Source organism: Protopterus annectens, chromosome 1.part1 (genome assembly GCF_019279795.1).
Source record: "Protopterus annectens isolate FY-2018-M chromosome 1.part1, PAN1.0, whole genome shotgun sequence".
NCBI classification, from domain to species: domain Eukaryota; kingdom Metazoa; phylum Chordata; order Ceratodontiformes; family Protopteridae; genus Protopterus; species Protopterus annectens.
Genome location: NC_056726.1, coordinates 944889824 through 944907694, shown reverse-complemented (window position 1 = coordinate 944907694; position 17871 = coordinate 944889824). Strand labels below are relative to the sequence as shown.

Genomic DNA, 17871 nt, shown 5'->3' with positions numbered 1-17871 from the left:
GCTAATCGGTATGACTTTTGGCCCACCCTTTTTGATCTTTTGCAATGCCCTGGACCCTTCTTGATCTTTTGCAATGCCCTGGAGATCAGTATAAAAAGAGAGAAACGGCTTCAGGTAAAACCCAGGTGCACAAAACCAGAACTATATATAACCAAAAATACACCGAGGTACCACACAATAGCATCTTTATTACACAAAACATAAGAACAGTGGTGAGCGCTTTCGCAAAACTAAATGCTTCATCAGACAAGAAAATAAAACACTCCATTGCTTATATACAGATGGAACCATTGACTCAATCACTGATGTCATAGGTCAATTAAAGCATTAAAGCTATATAAAACTTATAAATGTAGAAAAGGCTACATATAGAGAAAACTGCATATAAAAGACACATATAAAATACTGCATGTAAATGCATATAAAAACTGCATATAAAAACTGCATACAAAAACTATATACAAAACTGTTGGTAAAAGACCTAAGTAATGTGCATAGATACAAAACTCCATAAATACTGTAGCTATGAAAAAATAAAAGGATAAAAATCTAGATCTAGTCATAAAATCTATCTACAATATGTATGTATAACTATAAGTAGTCTATGTCTCTAAAATATGAATAAATATAAATAAAGTGTAATGGGTGTATGAGGTGCCTAAAATTAAAACATGTTTGAGGCGTCTTGCTTTCAAGAAAGGAACCAAGGAAGTAGAGCCATTAAGGCCTGGATATTTATCTGCATTCAATTTAATGATCCATCTCTGTTCACAGCTTTCAGTAAAATTTTCTATATCCCCTCCTCTAATGTTTTTGTGTATGCGCTGTAGCACAAAAAACTTAAAAGAATGTGAATTATCTGTATTAATAATATGCTGGGCGAGTGCATTAGTGGGTTTCTTATTTTTGACATCACGAAGATGTTCTAGAATTCTGTCTTTAAGAAATCTATTTGTTTTACCTATATAAATCACAGGACATTTCTGACAAAAACAATAATAGACAACATCAGTGCTCTTGCAATCAGCATAAGTATTAAGCTGTAACTGAAAATGCTTGGTGGGGTGGACATATGTATTTATACTGTAAATATAGGGGCAGGCACTGCATGACCTGCAAGGAAATGTGCCCTGACGTGAAGAAGGGATGGCTTTCTTAGGCACATCCTTGTTACATAACTGCTTCTTGAGTGACATATTGTTCTTGAAACTGAATAGTGGATCTTTACAGGTAATAACCTGCAACTGTGGTACCTCTTGTAATAGGTGCCAATGTTTCTTAATAACGTCAACATATTGGTTGACGTCACTCGCAAACTATAACACTACTCTAAATTCATTATGTGGCCTAGAGTTTATGTTAGATGGATTATTACATGGAACTACCTCGTTGTTGTTAAAATAAGGTCTACATTTAGTTGATCTCATATGCCATGCATCAAATATAGTCTTATCAATTTCATCAGGTTGGTATCCTCTAGCTATAAACTCAAATTTTAAATTATTTAATGCTAGTAATGCATCCTCATCATCATCATGTAATCTTAATGTCCTATAAACTTGCCCTTTTAATACATTTCTCGGGATGTGGCTGGGATGCATACTAGTTTTGTATAGGTATGTGTTCTTTCTGGTTGGTTTGTGGAAGATGCTACTCTTGAAGCAGTTAAATTCAGCTTTAGCTAGATGTACATCAAGAATATCAATCTCAGCTGCAGATAGCCGGTATGTGAATTTTAAAGTCAGTGGTGGTATGCAGATAATCAACAAAGGATGCAAAATCTAAACCATTGCCATTCCATAAAATAAAAACATCATCCACAAAACGTACATACCATAACACTTGATGTAAGAAAGGATTCAAACTGGAAAGTATGTGTTTCTTCCCAGCAGACTAGCACAAGGTTGGCGTAGCTATTTGCACAAGGAGTGCCCATAGCCACGCCAACCTGTTGCAGGAAAAATTTCTCTTCAAACATAACAACATTATTCTCTAATATAATTTCTAAGAGACTGCATAGAAGTTGTATCTTACTATTTGAAAAACATCTATTTGTTGACAGGAAATTTCTAACTAACCATTTCAATACCCCAAGTACTAGGGATACTGGTAAATAATGACTCAATATCCATTGTAACCAATACAAAATCAGTGTCATTGGTAATAGTGTCCATCCTGTTATGTAACCTTTCAAGGAACATTTTAGTATCTCTTAGAATGGTATGACAATTCTCTAATAATCCATGTATTGTACCTTCAACAAAGATGGATAGGGGCTTGGTGCACCACCCAGCCCCTGACACTATAGGATGCATAGAAATTATATAAGAGAATAATTTTGTTATGTTTGAAGAGAATTTTAATTTTTGTTTTTATTTATTGACATTTGTTTCACAGGAAAGTCTTACTGGATAATTTTAATCAGTTTTCAGCAGAGGTCTGGGGAGAAAAGCTCCTCAAATGACAGACCAGAAAAAAAGTACAGTTGTGTTACCATAAATTTAGATGTTCGAGTGTATTCACTGCTGCAGTCATTACATTTGGGTAATCTGCTGGCAGGTTGACCCCAGTCGGCCTAATTAACAAAGTCTTGGGTCCTGCATTGGTTGCTATCCCTTCTTCCATGACGTCAGGTCATCAGGGGTATAAAACATGCATCCAACGCCATTACATCAGTTTTTCTTGCTCCAGATGTCAGGTGCCCCCCTAATGGGGAGCAAATAAAATTAAAAACACAAAAATATACCTCCAACCAAAAACAAATACACCAAAAAGGCTTTTAAGCATAGTAAAAGAAAGAAGAGGTATAGCCAGAGTAAAGTAGGGGGCTGGGGGAAGGGTAACCAGGACTGCAACAGTGAATACACTCTAACATCTACATTTATGGTAAGTGTACACAACTGTACTACGTTCTTCGTGTTTCACTGTTGCAGTCATTACATTTGGGTAGATTCCCAAAGCTATGGTTGGGAGGAGAAATTTATACAGCATTAGGGCCAGCTAGAAGGCCCTGCAAGACAGCAGTGGCAAAGCCAACTCTGGATTTAGAGAAAATTGGTAAATGATAATGCTTGGTGAAAGTATGCACAGAACTCCAGGTAAGAGCTTCTAGAGTATCCCTGGTAGGATCACCTCTGAGAAAGGGTGTAGAAGTAGATGCAGCCCTGGTGGAATGGGATCTGATCCCCTGGGGGATAGGTTTTCCATGGTGCTTATAGCAGAAATGAATACAATGGCTTATCCATTTGGAAATGGTTTGCTTTGAAATAGCTTTTCCCTCTGCCCTTGCAGCAAATGCTACCAACAGTTGTTCAGATTTTCTTCGAGATTTAGTCCTGTCCAAGTAAAATCAAGTTGTCTGTGTACATCCAATGAATGCAGAATCCACTCCCCCTTGTTCTGTGGATTGGGAAAGAAAGCTGGCAAATGAATGGACTGATTAAGAGCCACACTGGATACCACCTTGGGCATGAAGGATGGGTTGGTCCTGAGTGACACCCTGTCCGCATGACAAATGATGAAAGGCTCCACTGCCATAACGGCCTGTAATTTAGAAATCCTTCTAGCCAAAGTGATCGCTAAAATGAAGGCTGTTTTCCAGGAAAGAAATTAAGTCTGCAGTAGCAGCTTGCTCGATAAGAGGGAGAGTGAGTATCTCCAATACAAAGTTAGGGTCCCAGGCAGGGGTTGGAGCTTTCTTGGGTGGTCTCACGTTTTTGGCCCCTCTGAGATACTGCTTTAGCAGAGGATGAGAGAAGGGGGGGGGGTTCTGTGTTGTAATGAGCTGAAATGACTGAGGCATGGATTTTTATGGAAGAAAAAGACAGGCCCTTGTGAAGCATCTCAGTTAAGTACTGCAAAATCTGAGGTAAATTGGGCACTGCTGTGCTTATCCCTTGAGATTGATTCCAGGCACAGAATCTTTTCCATTTGTCAGCATAAGATTTTCTAGTACTAGGTCTTCTCGCCTCCAAAATGACATCCATCACAGGTTTGCTGAGGGATGCCAAGGGGGAATTTAAGTGATTAGCCAAGCTGCAAGATTCAAAGTTTGGAGCGGAGGGTGCAGAATTTGGTTGTTCTGCTGAGACAGTAAGGAAGGTGTCCGAGGCAGGTGCCATGGAAAAATTTATGACAGACTGTGTAGGAGTGGGTACCAGTGTTGGCGAGGCCAGTCTGGAGCAATCAAAATCATTTTTGGTTTGTCCTGTTTGACTTTTAGTAGAACTTTGGAGAATAGAGGCAGAGGGGGAAAGGCATAGAGTGATAGGTTTTCCCAGCTGAAGGACAGAGCATCCACTTTCCAGGCTTTTTTGTGAGGAATTCTTGTGCAAAATTTTTCCAACTGGTATTTCTGGGGTGAGGCAAAAAGATCTATGCCTGGGCTCCCCCATTGGCGTGTCAACATGTTGAAAATCCGTGGTTCCAGTTTCCATTTGTGTGGGTCCATGAGACTTCTGCTTAGTTCGTCTGCCAAAATATTCAGCTTTCCTGGCAGGAATTGATCTTGTAGTTGTACCTGATAGCTCAAGGCCGAGTTCCACAATGCCATGGCTAGTTTGCAGAGGGGGTAGGAATGTGTACCCCCTGCTTGTTTATGTACCACATAACTGTGGTGTTGTCTGTCTTTACCATTTGTTGTCCTGAATGAAGGTAGTCTTTGAAGGCTGTCCGTGCATTCTGTACAGCTAGCATTTCTTTCTGCTTGATATGAAGGTGCATTTGATTTGGCCTCCATTTGCCCTGAATGCACTTCCCTGCCAGATGAGCCCCCCATGCACAGTCTGATGCATCTGTAGTTAGGGTTTGGGCGGCAGGGGGTGGTGTGAATGGCAGTCCCTTGTTTTGGTAGCAGGCCTCTGCCCACCATAAGAACTCTAGTTGCAGGCAAGGAATGACAGGAATCATTGTTCCCAGGCTGTGACAATGTTGACTCCATAAACTTTTAAGTACCACTGAAGTTTCCTCATAAGCAGTCTTGCATATGGAATTAGAAGAATGCAGGATGCCATGAGCCTCAAGGCTTGCAGTATTTGTCTTGCAGATAGCAGGGTTTTTGTGGCCACATGTTTGAAGTAAGTCATCAAATGAAGTTGCTTTTCTGGCGTAAGGAAAGCTATCTGGGCAGTTGTATTCAAGCTTGCACCCAGGCATGTAATTTTTTGAGAGGGTACCAGTTGCGATTTATTTTCATTTATAGTGTACCCTAGACAAGTTAGAACCCTTTTTACAAACGCCAGATGTTTTAAAAGAATGGCCTTGTTTTCTGTCTGAATTAGACAATCGCCCAGGTATGGACATATTTGAATATTTTTTTGCCTGCAAGATGCAATTACTGGAGCCAGGCACTTTGTAAAGACCCTGGGAAAAGTAGATAAGCCAAAGGGCAGTGCAGAGAACTGATAATTCAAGTAGCCTGCTTTGAAGGTGAGGTATCTCCTGCAAGATTCCCTGATTGGGATATGCAGGTAAGCCTCTTTTAAATCTAGAGTTGCCAACCAGGCATCTTTGCCTAGCATATGAAGTAACTGGTGAAGAGTCAGCATCTTGAATTTTGGAATGTCCAGAAAGGTGTTTAGCATAGACAGGTCCACAACTGGACGCCATGATTTGTCTTTTCTGGGTACCAGGAAAAGTCTGGAATAGAAACCTTGTCCCTTTTCCTCTTCTGGTACTAGCTGAATAGCCCCCATGTTTAAGAGGGAAAGTACTTGTTTCTGAGCCTCTACCCACTGATGTGGGGGCAGGTCTGGCCATCCGTTTGGAGTTGGCAACATGTGGAAATGAAATCTGTATCCCTGGGACACTATATTTAAAACCCATTTGTCCTGGGTTATAAGTTGCCAGTTTTTGTCATGAAGAGCCACTTTTCCCCCAAAGGGGCGGCTAAACGGTAAGTGCTTGGTAATGCTAGAGGAAAATCATTGAGACTGCGTACCATAGGGAGGTGTCTTGTTCTTTCCAGATTTGGAAGAGGAGGCACCCCACTGCTTAGTTCTGAAAGTCCCTTGGGACTTAAACCTAGTGCCTTTGGAATGTCTGGGTTTGACTTGAGTGGCTCTGGAAGTACCTGGAAAGGACCAGTTCTTAGTAAGCCAGTGCCTACTAAATCTTGGAGGTTGTGCTTGTAAGAAATCTTTCACAGGTTGCATAGATTTAGCTTTATATTCCATCTTTTTTAGAACTTCTTCAGCCTTATTACCAAAGAGACGGTCCTGCTGCAAAGGACCATCCATTGCTTTAACATGATCAGGCAGAGATTGCTCTTTGAACCAAGCATGCCTTCTAAGCACAAACCCAGTTACAGCAGCCCTGCAAGAGGCCGCCAAAGAATCAAAACCACATTGCAAAGTATATTTTCCAACTTGTTTAGCTGAATGCAACAAATCCTGTAAATCTTTATTTTCCACACAGACAGAAATCAACATCATTTTCTGTTTAAGCATTCCCATGACATGCTGCTGATATTTTAGCATATGGAATTGACAGTTTAAAGCTCTGATTGCCAAGGTTGCATAAGTATAACCCCTTTTATCCCATCTATCCAGCGCCCTGGAATCTGTACCAGAAGGGGTAGGATTTTTAGCAGTAGAAGCCTTAATGCCCTTGGGGCTCTGAGAAATGGTTTCAGGATCCGCAACAGGATTTTTGAAAAGGAATTTGTTGGAGTCAGGAACCCTGCAGTATCTGTCTGGTTTACAAGGGGCCGGAGGCAGAGAATCAGGAGCCATACTAAATTCTGAAAACACATCAACAATGTCTAGAACAGGAGGTATAGCCAAAGGCCTATGATGAGGAAGAAGAAAATCCCTAAGCCTCTTTTTAGATTCAGAAAAATCCTGACTTCCCCAGTGGAAATGTTCCCTTAAGGTATGTAAAGTTTCCCCAAAAGAATAATCCTCAGGGGGAGAAGCAGAAGGAATGGAATCCTCTGCATCAGAGTCCTCATAATTAGGTATAGACAAATCCTTTTCGTTAGAACAGTCAGAAGAAATAGAATCCTGTTCAGAAGATTCATAGTCCATTTCAGCCCTAGGCCTCTTAGAAGAGGGAGTTGACTACCCATGATTAGAGTAATTAAATCTTCAGCCATTTTGATCATTTATTTTTTAGGCATTGGGGCCTGCACATGTGGCCTGGGCGTCGGTTTTTTTTAGACATAGATTGAGATTTCGGCCTTAATATTGAAGATGATGTCGGTTTGATATACAAATCTGTAGGCCTGAATACACCCTCAGAAGCCGGTGCCTGCACAGTGGCTCCGGACCCATTCAAGGTAGAGACATCCGCGGGTTTCATAATTGAAGCGTCTCACGGCATACCGGACTCCGAATGGGTCTCCATGCGAATCAGAAGTAGCAGGTATCAGGGGCTGCGAAAGCGCCTCATTGAGTACCGGCGAACTGGTGAATGGCTTAGGAGAAGTGTCATCTGCAGTTATGGACGTAAACGACCTGTCTCTGTCTTTTTCTTTGCATTTTTTTGGTATTCCAGTAGTCGGATTGCTAGCCGACATCATTTATGGATAATTAAACCGTGATCCAAAATATTTAGAAGCAAAAATGTACAGACAACGGATAGTGCGCTGATTAAATAAAGCACAGAACCGGCAACAAGGTACGTCGTGGTCAGGGCCTAGGCAAGGAATACAGTACAAATGGAAATCCTTATAAGGTATTTGCTTCCCACAAGTAATACAATTATTAACTTTTTCTGACATCGGTAAGGAGCAAGAAAAAGTTTCCCCAACAGGGTACTTAGCTTTTTAGTTGAAGACTTCAGTTCTGAAACACAAAATCGAAAAATTTCAGGAGTCGGCGAACCGACACTTGCAAACTGCTTCTGTTTCGGGCACTGCACGGCAAGAAAGACTGATGTAATGGCGTCGGCTGCATGTTTTATTCCCCTGATGACCTGATGTCATGGAAGAAGGGACAGCATCCGATGCAGGACCCAGGACTTTGTTAATCAGGCCGACTGACGGCAACCTGCCAGCAGATTACCCAAATGTAATGACTGCAACAGTGAAACACGAAGAACATCTACTCCTCCATTCTGAGAAGTATGCCCCCAAAGGAGAGATCCTCTAGAGGTGAGAAACAGGATAAGTGCCCTGGGTGCCAGAACCATAAATGAGAGAACATCTAGTCTGACTAACATTAGCTGGTACATATTTAACTGAACCTGGGGTATCAGAACTTTCTAGAAGAGGAGAACAGACCACTAAAGCCTCAGGAATTTCCAAAGTTGGCTGTTCAGATTTACAGAAAAATGATAAAGCCCTGGGCCAGTTGGTATTGGTCTTGTAAAGAAGCCTTGGAGGTAGACAGAACTTCTGATCCACTTGGCCTTGGCTGAGACAAGTCAGCAGACACCATTTAGTCTATTGTACTTTTGACCTCAGTTTTTCTGAAGTAACTGCAAAGGGGGGTGTCAGTTCACAGCCAGATGACCAAAACCTCAACATGGATTCCAGGAACTTCCTTGCAAACTAGGATCAGTGGGATACCACCCTCGCCCTCACTACCAGAAATATAGGTGCCACAGCCCTCAGTCAGGACTTGGTGTCTACTGATGTCTCAATAGCTTCAGACTGGAAAACATGTTAGTGGACAAAGGCACTGGTAACCTGCACAGTGGGCTAGCCAGCGGCCTTGGCTGAGTTGACTAACTCTGAAGTGTCTGAGGAAGTCTCAGTATTCAAGGGATAAAAAAACGCAGTAAAGTTAAGAGTTTAGTGTGTAATTTGTGTTTTCTGTGTGTCCTGCTGGCATTAATTAAAGAAGGTTCGACTGGTGTGCCTTCATTTCCATAACGTCTCTCATTTAGAAGTCTTTATAAGACAATTTACATATGAGACTCTCTGTGCTATTTTGCATAATAGTGGAATCATGCCAGCCATGTCTCTGAATCACCACTTCCCACGTGTTGCAGATGCCTACACTATTTTGGGTAATGCAGTGTAAGGAGTCTTTCTGAACACTCCTATGTCCTCCAGTAATGGTTACATTTAGTACATAATCTTTTAAGTATTGGTACATTACTTCAAGAACTCCCTAATGTTATAATGCATGTGCTACATTGGTGCTACCTCTTACTCTCCAAAATCTGAATAATGTTAACTATTTTAAAACTGAGTTCTGTATTTGAGCTTTATACAAACACTTACCTGTGAGACATCAATGTAGTTAATAAGGTCTAATGGTCCCTGAAGACCTTCAAACAACTCAGCTTTCACCTTTTCAATGGCTCCAACATATTTTACTCGAAATTCAGCACAGGTGTCAGAATTGCTATTGCTTTGACCTGCTGGTTAAAATAAAACAATTTAATAAGGGAACACAAATGCAATGGAATTAAAACGGAAAAGAGAATGCTCATGTAATTTTTTCATCTTTTTCAGCCTGCTCTTACACATGCTGGACCACAGTAGGATAAGCATTCCAAAAATACTTGTACTACAGTTCTCCAAGTTTTGGAAGTAGTTAAAGGGATTGCGTTAGACTTGATACTGGCATTTGCAAATGTCTGCATTCTCCATGCACCAGATGAGCTCTCATCTTTACTAGGTAATGTAATAAACAGTGTAATGTGTGACATGCATGTGTGTGTGTGTGTGTGTGTGTGCATGCACGCATGCCAGTTTAATTACTCCAAAATTTGGATTAGTGTATAGCAAGACCTTCTGGAATCATACAGCAAGTATGAGAGTTTTTCCTTATCCTGCCCTTGTTAAACTTATGTCCCTGTTCTCAACACAACTGAAGCTTATCAACTTTTTTCCCCAACCATCACTTCAAGCAGTTTTTTCAATAATTTATTTATTAATTTTCATTTGTTAACCAGGTAAGTGAACTGCCCCAATGACCCTTTTCACTCACAATTTAAGCCACTACTTGTATAGCAAACACATATACTCAAATAAATGTTATATCAGACCACATTACATAAATTGCAATACTGCATTTCTTTGTTTAGACTGATTTCAACAGCAGCAAGAGGTACATTGAACACATGGCATTATAGACATTACAGCAGTAAAATAACAAAAATAAAGATGCACATATTAACACTGCCAGCAACACCATTCTTGCTATGTAAAACAGTTTTAGAAAAAGATTAGTTTGTCAGTATACCAACTAGTGAAAGATGACAAATGTAACTAGTGATGGTAATTTTTACACGAGTTCTGTGCTCATTACTGCATGGTACACTGATCCAAAAAGTTACAATATTAGGCAGCACACTTTGATAAGTTATCTACTGGTGTTCCAAAAACAAAATATAGATAACAATGAGAATACATACCCTTCTACATTTTAGTATATACTGTTCAACAATATATGAACATCTACATTTGGTTATGTATAAGTCTTGAGTATTCACTTGGTTGAATGTGTTAATATAAAACTACCTTTCTGATATTGTAATTGCATGGTTTGCCACAGTGAATTTGTTTTATGTAACGATAATCCCAAAACACAGCAACATCTTTCAATAATTATAAATGATGTTACTGATGTGCATGACAAAACTGTACTATTAAGTTAACATAATCACAGATGTTTGAGTGCAGTCACTACTGCAGCACAACTTCAGGGATCTCTGCCAGAGGTGGAGTCATACAAGTCTGGCAAGAGTTCCAGAGCCCTCCCCTTACCCCTGTGTTGACTACATCTACCCCCCGTCAGAAATCTTCATGTCTTGGGGAAAAAAGCAGATGTGCAGTCAGCCAGCTTATGTTTTTTCTTGTCCCAGACTAGAGATAATATAAAAGTATGCCTGGAAAGGAATAATTCTTCAAAGCACCATATGTAATATTGGCTGTCCTCTCAATCTCATTAGAGTTATAATTAAAGCAGGTGGTTAGGATGAGTGGAAAGGGGTAGAAAATGGAGGAAAGTACATTCTTATGGTAAAAAACACAATTGTACTGTGTTCTTTCAGTATGTAACTGCTGCAGTTATAACAGAGAAGAGTTCCAAAGCCAGGTGCAGATGTCACTTGGGTGGATGGCACCACTGCGGAAAAGGAAGGCAAAATGTCCTTCGATACTGCTGCAGCAAACCCTGCTCTAGCCCTACAACAGGTGTTTAGCCTACACTGCTTGGAGAAGGTGTGCACAGATGACAGAGTAGCACCTTCCAGAAAGTCTTTTGTTGAAAGTCCCTTCAGGAAAATTACTCTCATAGCTGTGCCCCTGGGTGAAAGAGGCCTTAGTTCACCTGTGCCCTTGGGTGAAAGAGGACTTAGTTCACCTGGTAAGTGCTTGCCATGAAAAGTTGTGGCAGAAAGTAATATAACTCTAGATCCACTTGGATATGGTCCGTTTTGTAATGGGCAATGGGCAATCTCTTCTTGTTTTCTGCCAAGGCAACAAATAGCTGAATAGTCCTTCGCAGGCCTTTGTTCTGTCCAGACAATGCCTTAATCATCAGTACACATCTAGGGAACATGGGATACTTTCCCCTTTATTTTTGTGTTTTTTGTGAGAAAAAACAATAATAGAAGTGACTCTCAACCAGTTTAGTCAATCACCACCTCTGGCAAGAAAGAGATTGGCATGCAAAGCATCTATTCTTGTGTGATAGACCAAGGAGGAGTCCTTGCACATTAGTGCCTGCAGCTCAGATACTCTCTTGCTGAAAGCAAACATCAGAAAAACAGTTTTCCAAGACAGAGAGCTGTGCTGACACTAATGGTCCAAACTGAGGTCAAGTCTGTTTCCTAAACACAAAATTATGATCCTGGACAGTATAACTCACCTCCTTGCTGGTCCTAAATATGGGTCAAAAGAAAGTCCAGGAGCACAAAGAAAGAGCGACAGACCAGTGAATAAGGACAGGCTCTAGAGACAACTGATGGTCAGCTGTTGGGAAAAAAAATCTGGCTCGAAAAATGATAATCAACAGCTGGCCTTTCATCTGTTGGCTAAAATAACCCACAGAATATAGCAACCAGTCTTCCCTCTCATGATAGCAGTACAATATACTATAGCTGTCAATCTCATTTGAGGATATACCAGCGTATCCTATGGCAGTAAAAGCCGTTTAATCTGCTTTACTGTCCTTCCATCAGGCAGATCCTCAAACATTTTAGTTCTGTGGGCACTGATTAGGTCTTTTTCCTTTATGGGGAGGTCACAGCACCTTGATATCCTAAAACTGTGAGGTAATCACAACCTATGTGCCTGGGGGATTAATTTCTTTGGGTATTTTTCCAATGGCAACTATTACTAAATCCCCTCTCTAGGGAAGCAGAGCTGTCACTGCATTTGCAGGGCTTCCCTTTCCCTAGCTTGCATTTAAATAACTTAGTCCACTTCCAGCCTAGGGTTAGTGACAAAGAAAAACTGAAAATCAGTCTAGAATCGGGTATAGTAAATGCTGCCAGTAACTAATGTTGGTACTTATGTATCATTGCAACCATGTTAACTCCTCCATGTTGGCATTGCTCTTTTAGTGTTTTGTCTAGTAGAAGAAGTTTGCATTCTCTGCAGGTACGTTAGATTTATGAAGGATATAAAGTATGTTGAAGTCCAGCATTGTTTTAAATGTAATGAAATGTCATTGCGGATTTATCAGCAACTACAAACGATGTGGGACGTTTATAGGTTTTACTTCCACGTTTGGTTTGGACCACTACTAACCATATAAACATTGGAGCGCTACTAATGCCAGACATTGTGGTTACAGCTCAGGTGTGTGTGACTGCAGCATTCAGACTCTCAGAGCACTAATTTCTTTTTCCCAAGATGGCAAGACCTTTAAATACAGAGTGACCCTTGAGTAGTGCCCTGATTGAACACCCAGCTATTATTATAGGAATACAAAGACTGACGGAATAAAATCCATGACTATGAGTTTAACTTGCCTATCTATAAAGCATGACACTATTTCTGGCAATAATCTCTTATCTGACACTGTAAGTATGTACGTGCAAGATTACCTTGGTAGGTTTTTTAATTTACCAATTTACAGTACTGTTTTGTGGCTCAGCTTTTAAAAGTCAGTAGTTGAAAATGCTCTTCTGAGATGCAAAGCAGCGCTAACACTTAAGTGCCCAACTAATCATTTTAAGCCCATAGTATTTTACTGTTTACCTCGAGAATGAGAGGAAAAGTTAAAGTAATTAAGGAGAAACCTGTCCCTCTTTGCGCAGGGCAGATCCTTTTTGGGCCACTGTGTCCTGCAGTGAGTTGTTTGGAATGTGATTGTGATAATACGCAATTACCCTAATGTTTATTACATAAAATGTTACAAAACAAGATGCGATTAATAAACTTCAAAACATTTGCAAACGTAAAGGTGAATCAGAAAAAATAAGTGAATTAGCATTTTATCTGCAGCTTGAATAACCATTTGCTTTAGTGTTTAAGGGGAGTGAATAGTTTCCTTAAAAGGAAAGAGGGAAGGAAATGCTCAAAAACTTTGTCTCTGAACTGAAACTCATATCCCACCCTTAGAGTTTTTTTAACATGATACAAGTACAACTATGGGAATAAAATTAAAAAGATATATTGTTTAACTTTCTCCTTAAGTTTGGCTCATTGCAAATCTGTACATACTGGACAGAAGTAGTCACTACTAATTTTATTCTGTTTTTAACCCTGACTGGCCTCCTGGGGGCAGACATCCTGATGACAGTTTGCTTTCTTCTAAAGAAAAATCCTCCCCATAATACACTGCGAGTCCTCTGTTTCTGAGAATACAGTGCCCGTTGTTGGACTGTCCCATAACAGTTCCATTCACTTAGAATGGAAGAGCAGAGAAGACCAGCTAATTTTGACAGGTCTCAGTAAAAGTATAATTCACGGTCATGCAGTGTCTCTTACAAATGTATTCTCTGCTGATGTGTTACACATTCTGTAAAACTTCCAGAACTGCCAGCTTGTTGCTGAGATAACGGACTTTTTTTTTAGGCATTCAACTGTGATCTGTTTCAGTTTCTTCTCAAGTTACTCCTCCCATATTCCACCCCTAACCTAGCAAGAACATCACATTTCTTGCTCTGCCAGGTTCAGTAATTTGAATGACAATACACATCAGAGTTGCTTGCAGTCTTCCCTGGTGTGTTCAGTAAAATTGTTCCCTCATCTCTCTCCTTACTATCAGCTAAATAGAACTTTCACAGTAATTCATGGTACAAAAATGCTTTTAGCAATCCTTAATATAAAGGTGTTGAAGTATTCCTCTAAACATGGCTGCAACATACACAGATTACAATTAATCTCAGCCACTGACTGATTCAGCTAGGACTGCAAATTAATAAACATAACTCTCAACCGTACTGAATTCTTCGGTATTTACTGGTTTTGAGGTCAAAATAATGGAGTGCCACGAATTCCCGAATTTGCAGTTTTTTTTAATTGTTTTTGCAATTCTGTTGCTGACATCATTGTGTGCAGGGGTGTGCGCTATGACGTCAGCTTCATGAGCAGACTGCCAGGCAGTCGGAATTCGGCCGAGGGCTCCAGGGGGTGTGTCGCGTCTCGCATGTGTATGTACTGCTCAGAGTGCTCTGCCTGTGTTCATTTTTTTTTTTGACGGCATTTCGGCAAACTTTTTCAGTGGCTGTGAGAGACTGATTAATTCAGTCAAGTAACGCTGTGATGGAGTCAGTCTGGGCTCTGGGACGATGAGAGCAACTGCCTTGCCTGTACTGTGCTAGACTAGTACAGTAGTGCATTTTGTTTCAGTTTATATTAATATTTAGTGCAAACTGCAAGGAGGATTCCAATGAACTGGAAGGCAAGCCAAAGTGTTTGTTTTTACTTCGACGACTTTGATAGTGCAGCAAGTGTCAGTTGTGGGCCGGTCTTCTCTAAAGAAACCATGAGGAAATTTATCACTGACCACCATTTCTTCCCCCGGCTCTTCCAGGTTAAAAAAAAAGCTTGTGCAGTAAACGTTCCATTTTTGGTCCTTGCGCATACTTGAAACAGAGGGGATGCATCGCTACAGGAAATGTTTCATTTTGGTGGTGTGTGTGTGCACGCATTTCTTCCCCCGGCTCTTCTAGGTATTAAAAAAAACGAAAAAAAAAAACGAAAAAAAAAAAAAAAAAAAAAGCTTGCGCAGTAAACGTTAGGTTTTGGTGTTTGTGCATAACTGAAACTTTGGAAATGGATTGCTAGGAGAAATGTTTCATTTTGGTGGTGTGTGTGTGTGTGTGTGTGTGTGTGTGTGTGTGTGTGTGTGTGTGTGTGTGTGTGTGTGTTTTTAAATCCTTTGAAGATTAATGATCTTTGTATTCTTGCATGCTGTTTGGGGAAACATTTTGCTGTCTGGAAGTTGGTTTGTCAATAATTAACTTGATAAGAATATCATTATTACAGTTACTTACATTCTGCAACGTGGCAGCCAGAGATGTTTGCTCATCTAAACTACTGAGATTCCCAGACATTGTGAAATTAGCAGAATTTTGCATTTTAGAAAGAGCACAAGTGTTTATACAGCTATTTCTCTGTACATAATTCATGCTGTAGACACACAAGGTGTTAGGCTCACTGAACTCCAATACAGCATATAGGTTCCTCTCTGCTATAAACAGCTGTTTTCATAAACAAGCAAAACTAACAGAGTTTATTAACTTCACCTTTTAGTCCAACCTTTTTTTTAGTACCTTAAAAAAAACCAAAAACTTTTTTTTTTTTTTTTTTTTTTACTTGGCTCTTGTCTTTGTTGTACTTTAAAAACACCTCATTTTAAGGAGCCTGCTGCTATTTATTTAGTTTCTTTTTAGAATTCCAAGTTCTTATTCCCATTTGTTACAGACAAATCATATGTAAAAGTGTGCTGTGCATCTTGAACAGGGATATCCTATAATATAAATTTGTAAAGGTCATTTTATTTAGCAAGTCCCACAGTCTGCTACTTAAAAGCATGATTAGTACTCTGTGAAGTTTACTGCAGTACTATGCGAGGCATTTTACTATCAGGGTTTCCATATTTCTATCTTCAGGGTTTCTGCATGTAACATGCCATCTACAATTTTGACCAACCCTACTAAACGCACCTTTGATTTTGGAGGTTGTTTTTTTGGGGGGTAGACAAAGCAATAAATACAAGTAGTAGCTTTAGGAGAGGGGGGTCACATTTTAATACTTGTTGTTGTGTCTTTCGACTTATCCCGGTTAGGGGTCAACACAGCGGAACTCCGGTCCGCTAATGTTTTGGTAGTGGATTTTTACGTGCCGAGTTACCAGCCCTGACGCACAACCTTCAACGAACGCATGCCCATTCACGCATGCCTCCACACAGAAGATGCTCTAGCTGAGAATCGAACGCGACAACGTCTTGCTGTGTGGCGACAACGTTACCGCAGCACCACTACCGCGGGTGCATACTTGAAACTGTGGGGATGCATGCATCGCCACGGGAAATGGTTCATTTTGGAGATGTGTGTGTGTGTGTGTGTGTGAGCACTGTCAACACAATACTTATTTCTTAAATGTTATTAAACAAGCACTGTATGTTTATCATTTAGAACTGAATATACAGCATGTGCTCAGCCATGTTCGTATTCTGACTTCTGCTTGTCTGACTCACTTGGATGAAGTAGCTTAGAATAAAGTATTGTATTGTGGAACATGTGAATTACAGTCTTGAAATAAGTTAAAAATCTTACCTCCTTACACTTGCACTTGAGAAAGTAAAGCAAACATTTTAGCATGTAAGAGGCAGTAAAGTTGATCTCATCAGTTCTACCAATAAAATTTAAACGTGCACAAGCATACATACACGGATATGTGTATTTACTTGTATCATATAGCTTTTTGCACATACACACACACACACATATAGATACATACATACATACAGTGTTCTTCAATTTGCCTTTGAAAGTTAGTATCCCACAATTCCATTGGAATGGGTGGGGGTCACATAATTACATGTGCACATTTTATGTTAATCAGCATATAGATTTGTACCTATTTTCATGGGCCTTTGTCCAGATTTTTGATAGTTCCAGGTTGAGAGGTATGGTCATAAAGAATACTGATATTTGCCTTACACAGAATTGCAGTCTTCTGCCATGTTATCTCTTAGGCATGCCACTGATGTCCCATATTTGCAGGTACTACTGCTTTTGTGTGCTTATATTCATTGGTGTTATGGTGTTTTTGATGCAACTTAATATACTGTTTACTTCATGTTATGCACTGCCTACTCTCACTGTTTCAAACAGTGTGCACACTGTTCTTGCTTACTGTCAATATCGTTTTCCATTGTAGGGTGCAACAAGTTTTTCTATTCACCGATATATAAAATTTCTCAACATTTCCTCAAAAAGCTAGATAAACCTGACTACATCCAACAATATGTTTTATACCACAGTAATTTTTGTGTAATCGTGACTGTTGCATATCAGCTATTATATGAATTTTGGTCTCACAACAGGGATGAAGTATGACAGGCTATTTTGCACAGGAACACCAACAAAGCAAATGAGATGAACACTTTGTAGGATTATACACAAACACCAACTCGTATGTATCACAGGGATGGGCTATGGCTTCAGAAAAAAGGGTGCAAAGGGCAAAGTTTGGGTTCTAAATAGCAGAGCTGAAACATCAAAGTACAGGTAAACCAGCAAATGTACAAACTGTCCATGGCAAAAACACTATATAAATACAAAAATTATAAGAGACTCTCTAAACTTAGAATCCAGAACCATTATGCACGTAAGAAACCTTTTAGCTATCTTAGCATCTACAAGTGCATAACTGGTGAAGCCCAATGAATAACAATGGCTCTGGCTTTCAGTACAGGAAGGGGCAAGCTGAGCTAACAGGTATCATGCTGAGGAGACAAATTCATTATGCAGACATCACGACTCCTCAGTATAACTTAAATTGACTGTTGAGCA

General features: G+C 40.0%; 1 protein-coding gene across 1 annotated transcript in view; it reads right to left on the bottom strand.

Annotated features, from left to right (window-relative positions):
• The window catches only part of ITGB1BP1 (integrin subunit beta 1 binding protein 1), a 262215-nt gene that overhangs the window by 94510 nt on the left and 149834 nt on the right, over positions 1 to 17871 (bottom strand). Inside the window, exon 5 of the mRNA XM_044087482.1 lies at positions 9170 to 9306. Coding sequence (XP_043943417.1) covers positions 9170 to 9306 — 137 coding nt within the window. The remainder of the gene's footprint in view (positions 1 to 9169; positions 9307 to 17871) is intronic.